Below are 21,724 nucleotides of genomic sequence, written 5' to 3'. Positions count from 1 at the left end.
TCCATCCTTACAATACTATAAAATGTTAAATAATAAAAATAAAATTATAAATTACTAGATGTGTAAGTGCATGGAATATGGAAAGGGAATATGCATATCAATTAACCCAAAAACCTTAGCTTATATATAGGAGCGAGTGGTCCGGATTGAAACTAATCCACCAGCTACCAAAATCCCACTATACTAATATTAGTATACGGCATCATAGTCGTACACTTGGCCTTCACATCATCCCCTCCTCTTGGAATAATGGAAGACCATTAGGGTTCTTTTATAGATGGGCCAGGATCTAGAGGAACATCAGGAGGAGGCATTAATCGATTTCTAGGTGGTATTAACTGCTCTTGATCCCTTTGTATGAAGAGTTTCAACTGCTGCACATGCACAATCTCTAGAGGATTGTGGACGTCATGCTGAACTTCATAAACTTATGGTTTCACTTGCCGCAACACTTGATACGGTCCTTTCCACTGAGCAAAGAGCCCCTTAGATAAACCACGTACCGTAAGATGCAGAAAATAGACCAACACCAAGTCATCCACTTTGTACTCTGTAGGTGAACGATGATGGGAGTTGTAGCGCCGTTGTTGTCCCACTTGTACACGGCCTAAGTGTTCAGCAGACTCTGCTCAGACAAGTGAAAGAATGCTCGTCAAATACTAATCCCATGACCTAGCATCAGTAGCTTGTGGCAATCACGAAGGTAAACCCAACTCCGTTGGTAATATTGGATTATGACCATATAGGAGTTTTTATGGTGAAGCACCAATAGAACTCTACACCCCTGTGACATATGCATATCGAAGAGAAGGTAAATAACCATCCCAATCCGAATGCTGAAAATTCACATACTTCGTGATCATCCCTTTAAACATCCGAATAAGTCATTTCACCAAACCATCTGACTGTGGATGATAAGCATTAGTAAAAGTGTGGCATATCTCCAACCGAGACATTAAAACATAAAATGCCTCAGCCATAAATGCGGGACCATTATCTGAAAGAATCCGCTTTGGACAAGAATGTTGGAACACCACTTGATTGAGGAGGAAGTATCCAACAGCAGTTGCAAAGGCGTTAGCAAGAGCACCAACTTCCACCCAACAAGTCAAGTAATCAGAAACAATAATAATATACTCATTACCAGCAGTCAATCATGGAAAAGGTCCCATAAGATCAAAGGCCACCAACTCAAACGGACGGGAAACTGCAATCGACTCTAACCATCTTTCTGCGGCACGCGGGGGAGTATTATAAGCTTGGCACCAAACGTAGCTACACATATACCGAATAATATCATGTTGCATCTTTAGCCAATAAAAAGACCTGCGCAGCTTCTCAGTCACACGACGATGTCCTATATGCCCACTTAGAATAGGAGATTCATGGTAATCATGGAGAAACCGGAGAATAAAGATAGAAGGCACGACCAGCCGTAAATGATCATTAGGATCCGTCCCCACAAAATAAAGAAGGTTGTCTTCAAGGTGATATTGAGAATGTAAATGCCGAAAAGATAAGTCATTAGCAAATGATGCAGGATTCTCAAACCCATCTTGAAGCCTTCGAATCCACGCCTCAACCTTTTGAGCCTCGCAAACCTCATCAAGAGAAGGTAGATCTTTCTTTGCGCCTTGTGGACACTAAACGTCAAGTACGGCAACTACTGTTAACACAAAATTCTCGTCTAGAAAATCTACAAATGCTGGAACAATAGGCTCATTAGAAACATGAGAAGAGAGTGCAAAAGGAAGAGGAGCTCGAAAAAGGGCATCAACATCAGTAATAGAACTCCATGGGCAATGAACCACATCAAAATCATATATCTAAAGCTTCAAAGCCCATCAAGCAGTATGACCAACTAGGTTCTTCCGCTTCAATAATGAAGTAACAGTAGCATGGTCACCTTCAAATAATGTCCGAGAACCATGTAGATATGCATGAAGTTTCTCGAAACCCTAAATTACTGCTAAACACTCCTTCTTTGTCGTGAAGTAATTCATCTCCGCTAGTTGTAATGTACGGCATATATACGCAATGGGATGGCACTGACCAGGCACACTCGAGCTCTCTTGCATCAACACAACTCCAAGACCAATGTTAGAAGCATCCACGTGCAAAATAAAAGGTCGAGTGTAGTTAGGATATGCCAAAACCAGAGGAGTTGTCAACAGCTCTTTGAGATCCCTGAACGCCCGCTCACAATCTGGAGACCAGATGAAAGATGATGTTGATGACTTCAACAACACTCACAATGGTGCAATGTGATCAAAAAGATGATCCACAAAACAATCAAGATACTGCACGTTGCCCAACAAGAAGCGTTGCACATCATTCACACACTTCGCAGTAGGGAACTTTAGAATAGCCACAAGTTTGTCAAGATCAACTTCCAAACTCTCACGAGAAATACGGTACCCAAGATAAGTTGTGTCTTTGGACCCAAACACGCACTTCGACCGCTTCAGCTTTAAACCAATATCACGTAGCCGATCTAACACTTTACAAACATCACAAATGTGCTCCTCCCACGTCCTCTCCGAGTGGATCAAGACATCATTAATGAAGTCAGTAATCACCTCTGGTATATCGCAAAGAACCTCGTCCATCATCTGCTGGAAAGTCGTTGGAGCATTGTTCAAACCAAATGGCATCACCAAGAACTTGTACAAACCAAATGGTGTACAAAAAGCAGTCTTAGGAATATCTTCTTCAGCCATCGGTACTTGCTAGTACCCAGAACCAAGATTTAGCTCAATGAACCAACGACTTTGCCCCAGACGATCCAAAAGATCAGCAGTGTGAGGAAGAGGGTACACATCCGGGATCGTCACTTCATTTAACAGACAATAGTCAATGCAAAAATAAATACTCCCATCAGGCTTCGTCACAAGATGAGGTTCACATGCCCAAGGACTCCATGACTTTCGAATAACACCCTTCTCCAACATCTCCTTGACGTTTGCACGTAAAACCTTGATCTCCTTGGGTGACTGATGACGAACAGGAACCTTGATTGGACGAGCATCCCCGGTTGGAATCGGATGATGTGTGGCAATCTTGGCCCCGGACGATAGGTCAAATTCAAAGAGATCAGAATACTCCTTCATGAGCCAGTCAACCGCTACAACACAAAGATCGTCGGAGGGATCGGAAAAGGGAAGAGCAAAACAAGATGGAAACACAGAAGGAAATAGTGGGGGAACAAAAGTAATGGAAGCAAAGGTAGAAGTAAAGGGACGAAGAGGTACAAAAGTGAGAGGAATGGATGAAACATAAGGAAGTATGAGATAAGGGGGAGAAGCCTCAAAGTCACACTTAGCATGATTGTGCTGCAACCAATCCATACCAAAAATGAGGTCAAAAGCTTGACTCGGCACCACTTGCAATAACTGCAACTCAAGCTTGAGATCACCCACACGCACAACTAGGTCTGCCTCATCCTGTGCACATGCATGTGTACGGCCGTTGCCATAAAGAATGAAAACCAGATCCGCTGCACGACGCAAGTGTAGACGACAACGTGTGGCAACAGGTCTAGCAATAGAAGATAAACTCTAACCTGTATCAACTAACACAGAGAGAATAATAGAAGACCTTTTGTTATAAAAACGAGCTTGGAAAGTAAACACTGGATGAATCGGTGCCAAAGGAACCCCTTGATGATACTCCCGAAAGAAAGATGGAGGGGTCATTAACTTATTCGCGCAAGGTCCCTCCATTACTCGTGTGACTCCTCATTTCCCGGATGCACCTCGGTGTCCAAACCTTCCACTGCAGTAGCACCAAGGGGACGTTGCTGACGCCAAGGTCTCCACCCAGGAAATGGAGGTCACCAATTCGGAAAGCGCAAACAACACTGATAAGTATGACTAACTTCATCACACGCCCTGCAACGAACATCATGGCCACGACCACGTCCTCGCCCTTGTCCTTGGACTCGAGTAGCAGTAGCATCAACCTCCATTGGAACAGGACCATCACCCATAGGAAGTGGAGCTGAAGAACGTGCAACGAGAAGTGGAAGAGGCGACGTCTCATAACATTGTGCCAAGCAAAGAGCATCGTCAAGAGTGGCAGGAGCAAGTGCATGCACAAGTCCGACAAGATCTTGACGAAGTGTTGGCCACAACATTCCTAGCTTGATCCGCTCCGACATATTAGGCTTCGCACGAAGCAAAAGACTTCGGAAACGAACGCTAAGTTGCATCACTAACTCTGATGGCCCTTGGCGAAGACGATGCAATTGTTGGAAAGCATCATCACAATCATCGACATGTCCAAAGGCGCGTTTGAAAACATCCGGAAGAACACTCCAATCCCCACAAGTGGCTGCGCTCAATCCATTGTACCACTACAACGCCGTCTCTTGGAGACACGTAGGGAACTCACGCAAACGTCAAGCATCATCCTAAGAATGATATGTGGCAATCACTGTGAAGTGATCGAACCAATGGTACACATCATCCCCAGGATTCCCACGAAAGAACTCCGGCCAAACGCGAGGATTGGCACCAAGAGCAGAAGAAGTTGGACCACGTGCCATGAATGCCGCCATCAATTGAGTTTGGTTGGTCAATTGCAAGCGCATAGCATTAAGCAATTGAACCAACTGCTACTCTAAAAGTCAAAGGAGGACATTGCTGATCTGCCATAAAGATGAACAAAAAAGAAAGAGCAAAAGAAGAGAAATGACAAAAAGCTGGAAAGAAATAGTAGATCTAGACAATGCAAAAAGCTAGATCTAAACCAAAATCTTAAAAGGAAAAAACAAAAGAAAGGAAATGGAAAATGCTAAATCTAAATGATGCAAAAGCTAAATTTAAACTAAAATCCCAAATCCAAACACTCCCCCTAGGGACAATCAAAGGTGCCCCTCATTTCCATCAATGTGAGTGCATGGAATATGGAAAGGGAATACAGAAATGTGCATATCCATTAGCCCAAAAACTTTAGCTTATATATAGGAGCAAGTGGTCTGGATTGAAACCAATCTGACGGCTACCAAAATCCCACTACGCTAATATTAGTATACGGCATCGTAGCCATACATTTGGCCCTCACACAACTAAAATTTTTAATCTTTTAGTTTTAAAAGTTAAAACATTTTAATTTTCAATTTATTTTTCACTGTATATAACAAGTAAAAGATTAAAAGTTTTAGTTGTTAGGTAGAGTAAAAAATTTTGAAAATTGAAATTTTAAAACTTTAAAAATCAATTCTTGATTTTGAAATTGTAAATCAATGAAAAATAAATAAATTTTCTGAGAAAAAATTAAAAGGTAACTAATTTCTTTTACAAAAAATTAGCTACATTAAAACTTAGTCTTATGTTTTGAACAGTGTTATATATTATTGTAATTCTAGTTCATTAGATTTTTAAAATGATATTATTTATCTTAGTCAGTTTATCTTTTATAAGGATATATTAAGAATATTCATTACCAGTTTATTTAAACATGTTTAAAGAAAACTCTACGCTATACACTTGTGTCATGTTGGGATAGAAGAGGCCAAAGTTGCGCTCTGCTGTGCTCCCCTGCTTCAAATCCTCGTTGAACAGCGCAAAGATGTATGATTCAATGGAAACTTGTGGATGCAATGGCGTTCCTAGTCCCTGCTGCTGCCTACGTACGAGATTTTGCACGAATTTCCTCGCATTCTCCATCCCAGCCCCGAAATTCCTCTCGTCGCCTGCCGATGGCCACCCAGTCTCGCCAACAATGACACGAACCTCGCCGTTGCCATAGCCCAGCCTGCCCATCGCGGCATAGATTGTGTCCACCTGGGCGTCGAGCATCGTCGGGTAGTGCAATCCAGTGATCCAATCCGTGGTCCCAGATGAGTTGGGGTCGAGAAGCGCAAACTCCAGATCGATATGCTCCCCCTTGTCGTCCCTGTACGCGAAATAGGGGTAAGCATCGATCAGGAACGGGGAGGAGGTCTCCGCCAGGAAGTCCAAGAGGGGCTTCATCGTCTCCTCCATGCCGGGGCGGAATATACCAGCCGAGGGCGGGAAAGAGCGCGAGAAATCCAGGACGTCCATCGCGTGGCTCGTTGTCAGCTTGATTCTGGAATCCAGGCCCCTGGTGACTAGGGTTTTGTGGAGATTTCGCATTGCCGGGACGAGCTGGGGCGCCAGCGCTGGATCTGCGCGGGTGAGTACCTCGTTGCCGAGCAGGATCATCTCAATGCTTGCGTTAGCCGCCAGGTGAGGGAGAATCGCAGAGGCGAGCCAGCTATCGGCTTGTTCTTGGCTCGAGGCCAGCTGCCAGATTACTTCGTTGTACATCGATACGGCGATCTGGATTCCAGTGCTGGCGAAGGCGGAGATCACCGATGGATCAGCGTCGTAGAGCTTTACCTTCGTGATCCCGTGCTGGATCAGGAGCTGTGCTGCCTGGGCTGGGGATGGGAGATTATCGCTCATTCTTCCGTAGTTGACGCCGATGCTGCTGGTGGAGGACGCTGGAATGGAGGAGCGCTTTAGAGAATCTCAAGGTGGTACGTTCTTTCGATTCATACCTTTGAGGGAGAGATTGACGATTATGAGCAGGACGAGAGCGAGGATCCATTCCCTTGGGGCGGCCATTTTCCTTGCTCGGAGAGAGGGAAAGTGCTCGAACATATATGAAGCTCCCGGCCCCCCAACGGTCCTCCACTTAGCGAGCATTAACAAAAGTAACAGCAGAGGTATATACTCTTGGCGTGACTTAGAAATTTAGGCAGCGAATCCATGCTAGCTTTAATGTGTTTGCTCTCTTTTCAGCTTCTCAAAACGAATAGATTGTTCGAAGATTACCTTAGACGTTCGTCCAGGAACTATTTCCCGAGTACAACACAGTACGTTTTGTAAGCCTGGGTCAAATTGATCCGTGCCTAAGCTCTTTATGTTTCAGATGGCCTAAGCTGCAGCCTGAAGATGACTTCTAATGTATCGGCTCACCTGTCGGACGAGGGTTTACAAGCAAAAACTATCATCAAGATGTTCCAGTTCCTTGCCTTTTGCGAAGGCTCCCGAAGACCAGAAGGTGGCAGTGGATGCCTGCAGTCTGATGGCTGCCCTGAAAGCATGCGGCCGCTCGAAGGACATAAAAGGTGGCCAGGAAATTCATGCAACTGTTTTGAAGAGCGGCCTCTTTCCGTGGAATACATCACTGGGGAACTCATTGGTGAACATGTATGCGAAATGTGGGAACATGCCGGAAGCTCACAAGGTGTTTCACCAGATGCCGGTTCACAGTGTCGTATCGTGGAACACGCTCATAGCTGGCTACGCAGTCAATGGAGAGTGTGAAGTTGCTCTCCAGCTCTTTGAAGATATGAGACGAGAAGGCAGCGAACCAAACGCTCGAACGTATCTTCCTGCACTGATGGCCTGTTCCAGCTGGGCGACAAAGGAAGAAGCCATGGAAGTCGGTGGGAAGCTTGTGAAGATGGGATGCTTACAGAAGGGAATGGCGATTCACTCTCAAGCTCTATCAAATAACTATCGCTCGGACGTCTTCATTGGAAGTATGCTCGTTACTACGTACGCGAAGTGTGGCAGCATGGTGGACGCTCGTATGGCCTTCGACAAGATGCCGTCACCTGATCTTGTAGCATGGAATGCACTGCTACAAGGATATGTGGATAACGGGGAGAGCGAGCTAGCGTTGGATTTATTTTCTGTCATGGCATCACTGGAACTGGAAGCAGATACTCGAACTTTTGTCGCTGCGCTCATGGCTTGTGGTAACTTGGCAGACAAAGAAGAAGGGAAGAGACTTAACGGGAAGCTTGTCAAGGCTGGAAGCATGGAGAGAGGAAAAGAGGTACACGTCCAGGCTTCAACTAGTGGTTGTTGCTCAAACTTGTTCGTTTCATGCAGCTTGATCGACATGTACGTCAAGTGTGGCAGCTTGAAGGATGCCTTTGCGGTCTTTGAGAGCATGCCTCGTCACGACGTTGTGTCCTGGACCGCGCTGATCTTGGGGTATGCGGAGAGTAACGAGGCTGAAGTGGCTTTGGAACTTTTTGAGCGGATGAAGGACGAAGGCTGCTTGCCAGATTCTCGTACTTTCGTTGCAGTGATGGTGGCTTGTGGGAATCTTGCTGGGCACCAGAACAACCAACAGGTCATGCTTGAAGTTGGGAGAAAGTTACATACAGAGGCTGCAAAGCAGGGATTCAGCTCGCACTTACGGGTCGCGAACACGATGGTGGACATGTATGCAAAGTGTGGGAGCCTGGAAGACTCTCGCAGAGTTTTCGAGCAGATGGCTCAACGAGATGTGGTCTCGTGGAATGTTATCATTCTGGGGTGCTTGGTAAACGGAGACGCAGAGATGGCCTGGAAGCTGTTTGAGCGTATGCAAGGCGAAGGCTGTACACCGAATGGTGGCACCTTTGTAGCAGCAGCAATGGCTTGTGGTCGACTAGCAGGAAAAGTGGAAGGGGAGAGAATCAACGGAAGGGTGGTGAAAGTAGAGTGGCTACAGAAGGCAACGGATATATACTCACAGGCCAAGAAAGGTGGATTCGATGTGCATGTGTTCGTTGCCAGCGCACTGGTGGAGATGTTTGGAAAGTGTGGAAGCATGATCAGCGCGCGAGCAGTTTTCGAGAAGATGACCTTTCACGACTTAGTGGCTTGGAATGGGCTGATCGTAGGCTATGCAGGGAATGGTGAGGCGGAGCTGGCTCTTGCAGCGTACCAGCAAATGCGGGAGGAAGGTCGGTTTGTGCCAAACAGCCGGACTTGTGTCGCTCTGCTCATGGCCTGTGGAGAGCTGGCGGCTCTTGAAGAAGGGACAGCAATTTACGCAGAGATTTGCAGGAACGGACTCGAGGACGAAGAGTTTGTTGCTACTGGTCTAGTGGACTTCTACGGGAAGTGCGGCAGCACCAGCAAAGCTCGTCGAGCTTTCGATTCGATGAAGAACACGGACTCGGTGACTTGGAGCGCTCTCTTGGCTGGATACAGTTCTGCTGGTGATACGGAGCAGGCTCTACAGTTTTTTCAGGAGATGGTGGCCAAAGAAGATGGTGGTGTCGATGGAGTCGCATTGCTGTGCGTCCTGAGTGCCTGCAGCCGCGCTGGTCTTGTGGAGAAAGGAAAAAGGCTGTTCCGAAGGATGGCATCTGGGGAGTTTGGCATTCAACCTGGGATCGAGCACTATCATTGTTTCATCGACATGCTGGGACGAGCTAATATGGTACAGGATGCTACAGAAGCTGCGAAGAGAATGCCTTTTCCTGCAACTGCCGTTACTTGGACGACCATCTTAGGCGCTTGCTTGAAGTGGAAAGATCTGGAAATGGGGAAGGTTGCGTTTGACAAGTTTTTGGAGACTGATACTCAGCATCCGGCAGCATACTCTTTGATGGCGAATCTGTACGGCAGTGCTGGGATGTGGCAAGAGCAAAAGAAAGTTTTGGAGCTGACGAGGAGACGACATTGCTAGAAGACGGTCGTACAAGCTGCTTTCTGTCGTGAATGCCGCGAAGAACAGCAAAACCTCGGCTCTTCCATGTAACTTTGCCCGATTCGGTGCAGCTGATCTCCGGCACGTACGCAACTCAACACAAAATGACGACGAAGTAAACAGGTAGCATTTTGATTGTAGTTGATATCTGAATTTATCAAATCAAATATGACAGGAGGTGAGCACCTCAACTTGAAGTCTAGGAGAACCCACTGCTTCAAGCGGCGTCTTCAACCAGATGACGGCACCAGCAGCTTCCTCGAGCGCATTCTGCCCGCTAGCTTTCCAGTCGAAGCCGTGGATCAAGTTTGCCAGAGCCAGCTGAACAGTTTTAAGTCCGAGGCCCATTCCCGGACAAGCTCTTCGTCCGGAGCCGAACGGAAGCAGCTCAAAATCCTGACCTTTGACGTCCATGGAACTGCCAAGGAATCTCTCCGGGCGAAACTCGAGGGGCTTGTCCCACAGTGCTGGATCTCGTCCGATGGCGTAAGCGTTGACGATGGTCGTGGCTCCTTTTGGAACGTGATAGCCATCTAGACTGGCCTCGTGCATCGACATGTGAGGCACAAGCAGTGGAACAGGGACATGGAGTCGAAATGCTTCCTTGATAATGGCTTGGAGATAAGGCAAGCGTGGAAGATCGGCCTCGTCCACCATCCGGGAGCGTCCAACAACGGAGTCGAGCTCCTCATGAGCTTTGGTCAAGACGTGTGGAGCACGGTGGAGGATCTCTCCGAAGGTCCACTCGACAGTAGTTGCTGATGTTTCTGTTCCGGCTGACACAAGCTCCTGCAAGTAAGTTTAATAAGTTCCTGGTTTTGAGACTAAAATATTGCCTTCGGCTTACTGTCATTGCAGCTTTGATCATGTCGTCGCCTTTGGGATCCCCATTTAAAAGCTCTAGCATGAGGTTTATGAAGTCTTTCTTTGAGGATTTGTTTTTCTCGTACTTATGTTCATCGACAATCTTTTGCAGAAACTTGTCCTGGTCAGCGTGCAGCCTCCTCATGTGATAAACGCTCAAGTCCATCCACCTGAGATAGGCTGGAACAAACTCGCTGATGTGAAACTGCAGGGAGATCTCTGTGATCTCGCTCAAGACGGCCTTGAAAACACTAGCTTCGCTGGAATCAATGCCTTGCAACTCCTCTCCTTGGTGCTGGAAGTACCTCTTGTTCATCAAGATCCGGGTGATGGTGTTGAAGGTAAAACATGTCAAGAGGTTCCTCATGTTTACGGCCTGATTCTTTTCGTGTGCATACAACACCGCTGACAGCATGTGAGAGAGCTCCTCCAAGCGCAGCGAGAGGAAAGAATCAATCCTTTTAGCGGTGAAGAGCTCCAAAGTGTAGAGTTTCCGCAACTTCTTCCAGTGATCACCGTAACCTGCGAGGGACATCCCCATGAAGTGGTAGCCAACATCCTCTCCGACAAGAAAGTAAGGCCTGGAAGCAAATGTCAAATCCTGATTCTTGAGTACTTCTTTTGCCAGATCAACGCTAGAAACCACCACAGCAGGGATAATCCCAAGTCGCAGGAAGAGAATGGAGCCGTGCTTCTTGGCCAGTGCTTGGAGGGATTGGTGAGGCATTCTTCCCAGGAGATGGAGGTGGCCGATTAGTGGTAGTCCGACAGATGGTGATGGTGGTAACCGCGACCGCCGAAAAAGGCCTCGAAGAATCGGGAGCAAGATCGCGAGGAGCACAATGAAAGCGGTGACAAGGTCCATCGAATGGAAGCAAAGGAGGGAATTTGGACGGAGGTCCCGGGATGGCAATTATATTTGGGAAGGCAGGCCGATCGCATTTTGGAAAGGCATTGCAAGACAAACATCAAACATCCATATCGAGTGGGCCACGATTCTATAAAGGTGACATCGCAATTGACACCAATGACTTTCGTGCAGAGGACAAGCTGTTATATGACACAGTTTGAGCATGGCATTTGCGCAGCGTCCAAGGTAGGAATCGCGAAACATTTACAGCATAGCTCTGGGCTCTATGTTTCAGGTGAAAGAGGCGCTTCTTTTTCCCTCGGTGATCTCCAAGACTGTTGCTTACGGAACGTTTTTCTTTCACGTTCCTTTATAACGAGAAGGATTTTAAAGATAGACTGGTCGGTTGATTTGCATCGCTGATTGTGTTCGTGCTGACAACATCCTTAGGTCATTTCAGAGTGGTACACCTGCATTGAATGTTAATCACTTTTGCCTAGATTACTACTGAATGCTGAGAAAATGAAGCCATACAATGCTCGGAGGAGATGGAAGTGGCCAATTAGTGGGCCATGGTGGCAAGGACTTTCTCGTGTAGAAAGTAGTGAACTTGCAAAGAGAAGAAACAGATCCAACGTTAGGTGGTCTTGATTCCAAAGACTTCACACTGGAGAACGCTGTAAAGTAACTTTTTTTTATTTTTCCTTTCCGTTTTGACGGTGGCAAGGATCTTGACTACCCGAGCCTGGCAAAGAAGAAATTACGAGGCCCGCAACCTCAAGAACACCTGCACATCGAGGATGACAGACAGCGGCGGGATCATCTTGTTGGTGGAGATGATCGCGTAGCCCGCGGCGGATCTAAACGCGCCGGTGCCACCGATGACGGCGATCTCGCGCTCCCGGTCCAGAACATTGTCCTGCCCGTGCAAGCTGATGGTCCCGTTGTTGAGCACCGCCGTGAATGTGATGAAGAGGCCCAGGCTGGAGATGGAGGCCGAGTCGCTCATGTAGAAGCCCTGTGCTCGGCCGACGAGGGGCGAGTCCGGGGATGGCCCCTCGGTGAGCTTGTCGTCGATCACCATCACGGATCCCAGCGATGCCAATGTGGCGAGGTTGTTCTTTGGGCCGGCGACGAGCGCGGTGGTGGCGTTGGCTGGGTTCTGGAGATTTACCATGTCGTGCATGAAGAAGTGGAGCCTGGTGGTGCTGGATCCATCGCGCTCCACTCCTGCTGCGCAGATCAAGCAAGAGAAACAAGAGATTGTCGCTGCTGCTGCCAGAGCGCCATGGATGCTGAGGCGCAGCATTGAAGATCAAAATCAGTTAAAGCGCTCTCTCTCTCTCTCTCTAGACTCTCTCTAAACTCTCTAGGCTCTCTCTAGACTCTCTTTTTCTTTTGTTCTATGAGTACACTCTCTTTTAGTTATTTTATAGGTAGGCTCAGTGCGCTGGTAGAGTCTGTGAGTTGATTAGAAGTTGATCCAAGTCATTCTCCATTGGCAACTTTCAGTCATGATCAGTCAGTCCACTCAGGAATTTCTATAACACTTTGTTTGACAAAACTAGATCGAGAATCTAGGGCAGAATATGCTTGTGCTCGGTTCCACCCTGTTTTTGGAATTCCCGGGTAGGCACCACCAAGAGCTTCAGGAGAGTCGGCCAACGAGCCTCTCTGCGAGGCACAGGTTTTCCAAAGATCACATCCAAGACGGCGATCCAGAGGGGCGGAACAGGTTGAGGCAGGCGATCGAGGATCTTGCCCGAAATCCTGGCCTGGCCAGCGAGCGCGGGCTTTTCTCCGACCTGCTCAAGGAATGCGGCAATGCGGCGGCGATCGCGGAGGGCCGGCGCGTCCACTCGATCGCGGCGAGCTGCGGCCTGGACAGGGATCGGTACGTGGGCAGCTTCTTGATCCAGATGTATGGCAGATGCGGCAGCGTCGTCGACGCGCGAGCGGTCTTCGACAATCTCCTCGCCCAGAATCTCTTCTCCTGGACCATCCTGATCGGCGCCTACGCGCAGAATGGCTGCGGCAGCGAGGCCATCGCCGCGTTCCGGGCCATGGACTGCGAGGGCATCCATCCGGACGAGATCACGCTTCTCAATGTCCTCGGCGCCTGCTCGATCTCTGGAAATCTCGGGGCTGGCAAGCTGCTCCACGCAAGGATCTCGTCCCAGGGCTACGACCGGGATCACGTCATCGTCTCGGCGCTGATCAACATGTATGGCAAGTGCAAGCGGCTCGATCAAGCGCGAGAGCTTTTCACAAAGGCGAACAAGAGAGATCCGGTGGCCTGGAACTCGATGATCGCGGCATATGCCCAAAACGGGCATCCAGCCCAGGCGGTGGAGCTCTACACAGAGATGGAGACCCAAGGCGTGGAGAGGAACAAGGTGACGTATGTGACAGTGCTCAGTGGTTTGACCACTCCAGGATCGCTGGAAGAGGGGAGAAGAGTCCACTCTCGAGTTGCGGGTGCCGGTTTGGAGGGCGATGTGATCGTCGGCACTGCGCTGGTGAACATGTATGGCAAATGCCAGAGCGTGGAGGAGGCCCGAGCAGCGTTTGAGAAGATCTCTCGGCCCAACGTCGTGTCCTGGAGTGCGATGCTTGCCGCGTATGCCCAGAACGGACATGCGAGGATGGCGCTGGAGCTCTACCGGGAGATGGGCTCCGCGAGGAAGGGGATGACTCCAAACCGGGTGACGTTCATCACCCTGCTCGATGCTTGCTCGTTTCTGGGAGCTCTCGCGGAAGGGAGGAAGATCCACGCCGCCGTCGCCGAGAGGGGCTTTGACACGGACTTGGTCGTGAGCAATGCCCTGGTGAACTTCTACGGGAGGTGTGGCGCACTGGGCGATGCCAAGATCGTGTTTGACGGCATGAGGAGGAGGGACGTGATCTCGTGGTCGTCGATGATCTCGGCTTTTGCTCAGCGCGGTCGCGTGGACGAGGCGATGGAGCTTTACCACCGGATGCTTAGCGAAGGAACTCTCCCCGACGACATCATCTTCATCAGCGTTCTCTTCGCGTGCAGCAACTCGGGGGTGGTGGAGGCCTCGGGGGATTTCTTTCGGTCGATTGTTGGAGACACTCAGGTTGAGCCGACGCTGGAGCACTACGCGTGCATGGTGGACGTTCTTGGCCGGGCTGGGAAGCTCCGCGATGCCGAGGATTTGCTCCGGCTCATGCCATTCCATCCGGGGCCGCTGCTCTACATGACGATGCTCAGCGCTTGCAAGCTCTACACGGATGTGGAGAGAGGAGAGGCCGCTGCCGAGGTGGTCTTCGAGCTCGACCCCGAGAATTCGTCTCCATACATCACGCTTGCCAACATCTACTCGGCGGCTAAACGGCCCAAGGACGCGGCCAGGATCCGGAAGCTTATGGAGGAGCGGGGAATAAAAAAGAAGCCTGGATGCAGTTGGATAGAGGTCTTGGATCGAGTGCACGAGTTCATTGCCGGAGACAAGATGCATCCGCAGAGAGACGAAATTTACGCGGAGATCCAGCGGCTGGGCAGGCAAATGAAGGAAGCAGGGTACTTCCAAGACACCAAAGTGGTGCTCCAGGATGTCGAGGAGGACGAGAAGGAGAACTTGCTTTGGTACCACAGCGAGAAGCTGGCTATTGCATTTGGGCTCATTAGCACCCCTCCAGGCGCTCCGCTGCGGATCGTCAAAAACTTGCGGGTGTGCTCGGACTGCCATGCCGCTACCAAGGTCATCTCCAAGGTCACTGGGCGAGAGATCTTGGTCCGGGACACAAACCGGTTCCATCACTTTCAGAATGGCATGTGTTCGTGTAACGATTATTGGTGATATATAGGAAACAAAATCTAGACTGTAAATGAGAAACATGCAAATACATTAATTTCTAAAGCTAGATTGAATCGGTGAACCAAAAAAAGTCATTTTGAAAATGGTGCTGCCTACCTTCCCATGACCACTTGGTCTCTAGGTAGCTCTTGACCTTCTTTTTCCTTTTATTTTTTCTCTCCACAAGAAAACTCAAACAAATGAGAAGTAAAATTCTTAAACTTCTACACTACCAACTTTATGGCTTCCATTCATAAGATCCATTGTGGCAGCTAAAGTAAACAATGGAAGAGTAAGATCAACAGTTCCAACTTAGAGGATAGAAGCTAAGCTAGTTTTGCATAGTAGAAGGCTATGATATCATTGTGTAAAATCTTTAAGGACTACAACGTAAAATCATATATTTGCAAAATGAATTGGGAGTTTCATTTTTTAACTAATAATTGCCCAGGTGATGCTGGGTAGTTCATGTCATTTCTAGAGGTTTGTTGAGGTTATGTTTGCTATTTGATCAACTTTGCAATTGAAGGATCTTTTAACTAAGACTTTCATTGGGATCACTATTTCTAGATCACCTGGAATTTACTCAATTTGTTATTGCTGGCTGCCATAGAGGTCCTAAATTAAGCAGCTGATTAAAGTAATCTAGCTGATTAAAGTAAGAAAGTGGAAGGTCGACAATGATCCCAAGTGAATCACAGCCAGCTCTACTTTTTTTGCATTCAGTACATGTATTTATGTGGACAATTTTACAAGCATCTCACTATCACTTTGTTTGGAGCTTGGGTTTGCATATATAGAAAATCAAATTATCTAGCCATTTCCTAAGAGATTGAAGAAACATGAACTTTAAGTCTTGGAATTACTTCAAGTGTGAACTTGAGCCATGGCCTAGAGATTCCACCAAAGATCCATCCCAAAAACATTTTGGATGCCATCACACTCTAGTGATCTTGAGGCTAAGAAGAATAGTTAGTGAGCCATTGCATGTCGACCTTGAGCTAAACTAGCTTTTGGAGTGGCCTTTTGATGAGCTTGAGCATTGTAGGGAACTAAGAAACATTATCAGCTTAATTGATTTCACATCACTTATTTTCTCAAGCATAGATATCAACACATTGATTTTGGTGCTCACCTTCACTCTTTCACCCATGATGCTGCTACACACGTCTAGAGAATGCTCTAGAATCCTGTGAGAGTGCAATAAAGGGATTAAGGGGCTAAGAATCATGGCACTCTAGAAGCAATTCAACAAAAAAATTGATGTAATGTATGCAGTTTTTACCCTTTACTCTATAGTATATTATTGTAGGACAACCATAGAGAAAAACCTAACCCTTGGACACAAGTGCAAAGGGTAATAGAGCAAGACACTAATTTCAATGCTTTAGGCTATTAACTAAAGGGTTAAAGTGTATATCTAAGGAGTGAAGAAAAAAAAGTAGACACAACACTAGAATACTCTTAGAGCTTTTAGCATTTTAATGCTAAGATTAACATGTAAAATAGAGTCTAGCACTACTTCAATATATTGATGGCTTAACATGAAGATATAAGTATTCAACCAGCTAGTATAGTATTAAACTTGGAGCTAAAACCTAAGTCAGATGCAAAACAAAAATAGATATACCCAATGAAGAGCCAAACATCTTAAATTGGTTGGCATATTCAATTCACCCATTTATATTTGAACACCCCCCCCCATAAAGCATGATTTAAATCCCATAAGATAGTCTCTAGGATAAAGTTCAACAAGGGCATGATAGTGAGGGTGTCTGGTGGACATGATAAGGTATCATACAGTGAATTTTGAAAAACTAACTTAATATCATAAAGGTTCTCAATACTAGTAAGTGCAAGCTAGCAAATGAATTTCTCTAATCATGTTAAGTATATTTAACTAATAGCACTAAGGAATTCCATTCTTATACTCTTTTGGTCAAATATACACATAAAGACTAGTTTCTCAACTAGCTTGAGTAAAGATTGATAAAAAGAACTAACAATACTAACCTCCTACTATCATAGTAGTAAGAGAAAAACTTCTAAAAGATAATTATTAATACCTGCAATTACATTTGTAATAGAAGAGTTGCATACTTAACATCTACAATTGGGCATTTTACACATCGAAATCATAATATCATTCCTTCCATTCCAATACTAGAGCTTTAGAGAAGAAGGTGTAACATAAATCACCATTCTCAAGTGACTGAAAAAACCACACATGAATCAACTTCTGCAAATCTAACTTTCAGTTCTCATAAAAGAATGAAACTTTCTTGCTAGGAAGAGAGCATGGAGATGAGAAGGAGAATAAACTATCAGTGTTACAACTCTTTTAATTGATCAATGCCTCTCATTTATAACTTTATTCATTTCAATAGTATTATTCCTTTCACAATCAATTACACAATTAATATGGGTGGCTCTTTAAAATTTTCATATATCTCTAGATTCTAAATGGTTGTATATTTTGTTAAAATATAACTTGTTCTTTACAAGGATATAACCAATTAAAACTCACAATATAGAAAAATATTTTTGTTCTTTTTTGTTAATTTCTCCCTAAATTTTACCTTAAATGCTCAAAAAAGGAGAAGATATGAGAGAATTTTACTTAAAGATTGATTAAGAGCCTTTATTATTCTCTCTAAGAGTGTTATAAAAGAGAACTTCTTTTGTAACAGATTTAAGCTGAAATTGGGATCAATTAGTTTAGAAAAAGAAAAATCCATCCTTCTCGACAATGATATGGATTCAATGGGATTTTAATAAATGTACAAGTCAAGAGATTTTAGTTACAAGATTTTTGAAGAAAGGAGAGGAGAGCCCTATGTCATAGCCAATTATGGAGTGAAGGAGGAAGTTGTTATTCTTTCCAGTGACGAAAATGAAGAAGATGAATTTTCAAATATAATAAATATAACTTCCCAAACAAGAAGGTGTGTTTCTTTTGGACTAATTTTTGAAGTATCAAATAAGGCATTTTTGCTAAATCATTATGGTTAGAATTAAAGGAATTTGAGTACATGAGAGGTGAGGAACTTCTGTTTTCCTACAATAAGAATATATTCTTTGAATTTCCACTAGCCAATTCATCAAATAGGAAGAGGGGTATGGAGATGCATCTTAATCCATATAATTAGTGTAGCATTTCAACAAATCTATATCTTTAATACATTGTGGTGGATAACTTAAGTGTGTAATTAAGAAATACATTTTTGATAGCAAGAATATATATTTCTTTGAAGGCTCAACAATAAATCCCTCAATCTGAATCAACACCAGTTTAAGGCTTCTTCTTTGTTTTCACTAGCTTTTTCTCTTTGTCTTTAGCATTTTCCAGTCTTGATCTTGTTGGGGGTCTTGACAATTTGATTTAGATTGTGGTTTTTGCTTTTCTTTTAGCTCGCTTTGATTCTTTGATTGCCTTTGTCTTTTTCCCCCTTTCTTTTCTTTCTTCTTGCCAATGGAGTCTCCAAGCCATCCTGATTTCTTTGCCGAAGTCCTTGCAAAAATCCAGTCTGAGAATACCGAGCTGAAGGCGACCCTTCTTCGCATGCAGCAGGAGCTTGCTTCACTTTCGGCTCAAGGATCCAACAAAGTTCCTGAACCGAAGGTGAGTTTCCCGGCGAAATTCTCAGACAAGCGTTCGGAGCTTCGTGGATTTTTGAACCAAATGGAGCTGATCTTTGCACTTCAACATCGGCGGTACCCCACTCCCGAATCTCAAATCGGCGCAATTGGGACGTTGCTCGAGGGTGCAGCCTTGTCATGGTTTTCTCCTCTTCTGGAGAAGAGCATGAAAGGGGTCGTGGTTCCGGAGCTAATGGATCTTCAATTGTTCAAAGAGAAGCTCGAAGCATGTTTTGGCGAGACGGATCGGGTTCGGGCTGCTACCACAAAAATGAGACGTCTCTCTCAGGGGTCTCATCCTACCTCGATTTACGCTACAGAATTCCAACTCCTTGCTTTGGACACTCAGTGGGATGAGCGGGCCCTGATTGACCAATTTCGTTTCGGCCTCAACAACGGTGTCAAGGATTTGTTGCTCACCATGGAGGATCCCAAGGACCTGTCGGATGCCATCAACAAAGCTGTTCGATGTGACAATCGTCTCTTTGAATGTCGTCAGGAAAGTCGCCGTGCCGCTGTTTTTCCGTCCCAGACTCAGGAATCCCAGCTTGAGTCTTCGGGGCATACTCCTGAACCTACTGCTCCGGTTCCGATGGATATTTCTGGTACTCCCCGACTCATTAGAGGGAAGTTGAGTCCTGCCGAGAAGCAACGTCGAATATCTCATAATCTTTGCCTCTATTGTGCTGATCCTAATCACAAAGCAGCTGTATGTCCCAAGAAGCCTCCTCGACTGCTCGAGTTCACTCTGCCTCAAAGTCCACCTCTATTGCAGTCGGAAAACGACCCTGTCCAAACAGAGTAGGAGCTGTCTGTTTGGACTCCCCGAATAAAAATCACTTTTCTTCTTTATCAAGCTCCTCACCACCTTTCATCAAAGCCACCACCAATTCCCGCAACTTCCGTGTCCCATGTCTCCTTTCTTTCACCGGACAATCAGGACTCAAGGCTCTGGCGTTACTGGACTCGGGTGCAACTTCCTGCTTCATGGACACGAACTTTGCTGCCCGACATCACGTTCCTCTTTCTCCTACCATACGGGATTTGAGGGTTGAAGGCATCGGCGGACATTTTGTGTCTCCATCTTCTGGACTTAGGGAAACGTTGCCCGTTCGAGTACACATCGAGTCCACCGTCACCGATATTGCCTTCAACATCATCAACAGCAAGTCCTCCTCTGTGGTGCTCGGTCTTCCTTGGTTCCAACTACATCAGCCTCAGATTCGTTGGAAGGAATTACAGCTCATCTCTCCCACGGCTTCCCCTGCTGTTCATCGAATCCGAATCAGGAACAGTTCCCTAAACTCAAATCGGGGTTCTGTTCCTGACTCTATAAAGTTTTCACCCTCTTCTTTTTCCTCTCTTCCATCTTACACTGGACCATATCCTCGTCTCATCATTCCATTTAGTCGTACGCCTCCTCCTATCTCCACAATCACTATGAAAGAACTCCTTCATGAAGAACCTCTTTTTCTTTTTGCTTTGCATGTTTCTCCTGTCAGTCTTCCTGAGAAGTATCATGATTTTGGGGATGTGTTTGACAAGAAAAAAGCTAATGTACTGCCTATTCATCGACCTTATGATTGTCCCATTGATTTACAGGAAGGAGCGTCACCTCCGTGGGGGCCTATCTACGGGTTATCCCCATCCGAGCTTAAGGCCCTCAAAGAGTACGTGGATGAGAACCTTGCCTCGGGCTACATTCAGCATTTGCAGTCCCCGGCTGGAGCGCCTGTCTTCTTTGTCAAGAAGAAGGATGGGAGCTTGCGGCTAGTCATCGACTACCGAGGTTTGAACAAGGTGACTGTTCGGAACCGTTATCCGCTGCCCTTGATCTCGGACCTATTGGAACGCCTCGGCGGTGCCCGCTTCTTCACCAAGATCGACCTCCGTGGAGCATACAACCTGATCCGGATCCGGCCTGGTGATGAATGGAAGACTGCGTTCCAAACCCGCTATGGCCACTTCGAGTACATTGTCATGCCATTTGGCTTGACAAATGCTCCAGCAGTTTTCCAACACATGGCGAACGACGTCTTTCGGGAGTTTCTTTATCAGATGGTGATCGTCTACCTCGATGACATCCTCATCTACTCAAAAACTCAGGAGGAGCATGACGAACATGTACGCAAGGTGCTAGCGAAGCTGCGAGAACACGGCCTATATGCGAAGCTTGAGAAATGTTCCTTTGATCAGCAGTTTGTGGAGTTCCTTGGGTACATTGTCACTCCTGAGGGTATCACGATGGATCCTGCCAAAGTCAAGACTATTCTTGAATGGAAGCCTCCACAATCAATGTCGGACGTTCAGGTTTTCCTTAGCTTCGCCAACTTCTACCGCAAATTCATTGATCACTACTCTGGCATTGTCCTTCCTCTCACACATCTCACTCGCAAGGATGTTCCCTTCTCTTGGTCTGCTGCTGCCCAGCAGGCCTTCGACACACTCAAGGCGGCCTTCAGTTTTGCTCCTGTCTTGATCTATGCTGATTCCTCACAACCTTTCTTCATCGAGGCTGACGCCTCCGAATTTGCCATTGGTGCTGTGCTGTCTCAACTCGGAGCGGATCACGAACTTCATCCGGTCGCTTTCCATTCTCGGAAATTCCAGCCTGCGGAGATCAATTACGAAATCCACGACAAGGAGCTCCTTGCCATCGTGGATTCCTTTGGAGAGTGGCGCCGTTTCTTGGAGGGGGCGAGCCATCAAACAACAGTCTGAACGGATCACAAAAATCTCGAGTACTTTGCCACTTCCCGAGTTTTAAGCCGTCGTCAAGCAAGGTGGGCACAATTCCTAAGTCGGTTTGACTTTGTTATCAAGTACAGACCTGGAAAGTTTCAAGGCCTTCCTGATGCTCTTTCAAGGCGCTCCTATCTTAGTCTCAGGCCTGGTAATCCTGCCTTCGATCAACAGGATCAAGTTATCCTCGGTCCTGATCGGCTTCAAGTTATGGCAATTTCCCTGGCCCCTCAGGACTCCTCCTTGATGGATGCAATCAGAAATGATCTTCAATCCGATGATCTCGCTAGCGACATCTTCCCCCATCTTCAGGCTGGACACCCAGTGACTCCCGACTGCC

The 21,724-nt window shown here is 46.5% G+C and overlaps 2 protein-coding genes and 1 long non-coding RNA gene across 3 annotated transcripts; 2 read left to right on the top strand and 1 right to left on the bottom strand.

Moving 5' to 3' along the window:
• Positions 1-5,449: 5,449 nt before the first annotated feature.
• LOC112348940 (glucan endo-1,3-beta-glucosidase 11-like) lies at positions 5,450-6,691 on the bottom strand. The gene is made up of 2 exons (XM_024682363.1): positions 6,527-6,691; positions 5,450-6,469 (listed from the first exon to the last, which is right to left on the bottom strand). The coding sequence occupies exons 1-2, from the start codon at positions 6,672-6,674 to the stop codon at positions 5,451-5,453; spliced, it is 1,167 nt and encodes a 388-aa protein (XP_024538131.1). The 5' UTR covers positions 6,675-6,691; the 3' UTR covers position 5,450.
• Positions 6,605-15,035, top strand: LOC112348903. The gene is made up of 10 exons (XM_024682258.1): positions 6,605-6,694; positions 6,771-6,844; positions 6,901-9,444; positions 9,610-9,954; positions 10,042-10,188; positions 10,445-10,633; positions 10,745-11,050; positions 11,478-11,546; positions 11,910-12,482; positions 12,751-15,035. The coding sequence occupies exons 3-10, from the start codon at positions 6,934-6,936 to the stop codon at positions 15,004-15,006; spliced, it is 6,396 nt and encodes a 2,131-aa protein (XP_024538026.1). The 5' UTR covers positions 6,605-6,694; positions 6,771-6,844; positions 6,901-6,933; the 3' UTR covers positions 15,007-15,035.
• LOC112348941 lies at positions 11,208-11,578 on the top strand. The gene is made up of 2 exons (XR_002993225.1): positions 11,208-11,428; positions 11,478-11,578. It is a non-coding gene; the product is annotated as an uncharacterized LOC112348941 (long non-coding RNA).
• Positions 15,036-21,724: the final 6,689 nt, after the last annotated feature.

The sequence above is a fragment of the Selaginella moellendorffii genome, unplaced genomic scaffold (genome assembly GCF_000143415.4).
Source record: "Selaginella moellendorffii unplaced genomic scaffold, v1.0 SELMOscaffold_34, whole genome shotgun sequence".
Classification (NCBI taxonomy): domain Eukaryota; kingdom Viridiplantae; phylum Streptophyta; class Lycopodiopsida; order Selaginellales; family Selaginellaceae; genus Selaginella; species Selaginella moellendorffii.
Note: the sequence above shows the minus strand (reverse complement) of the source record. Positions and strands in the feature narration are given on the sequence as shown.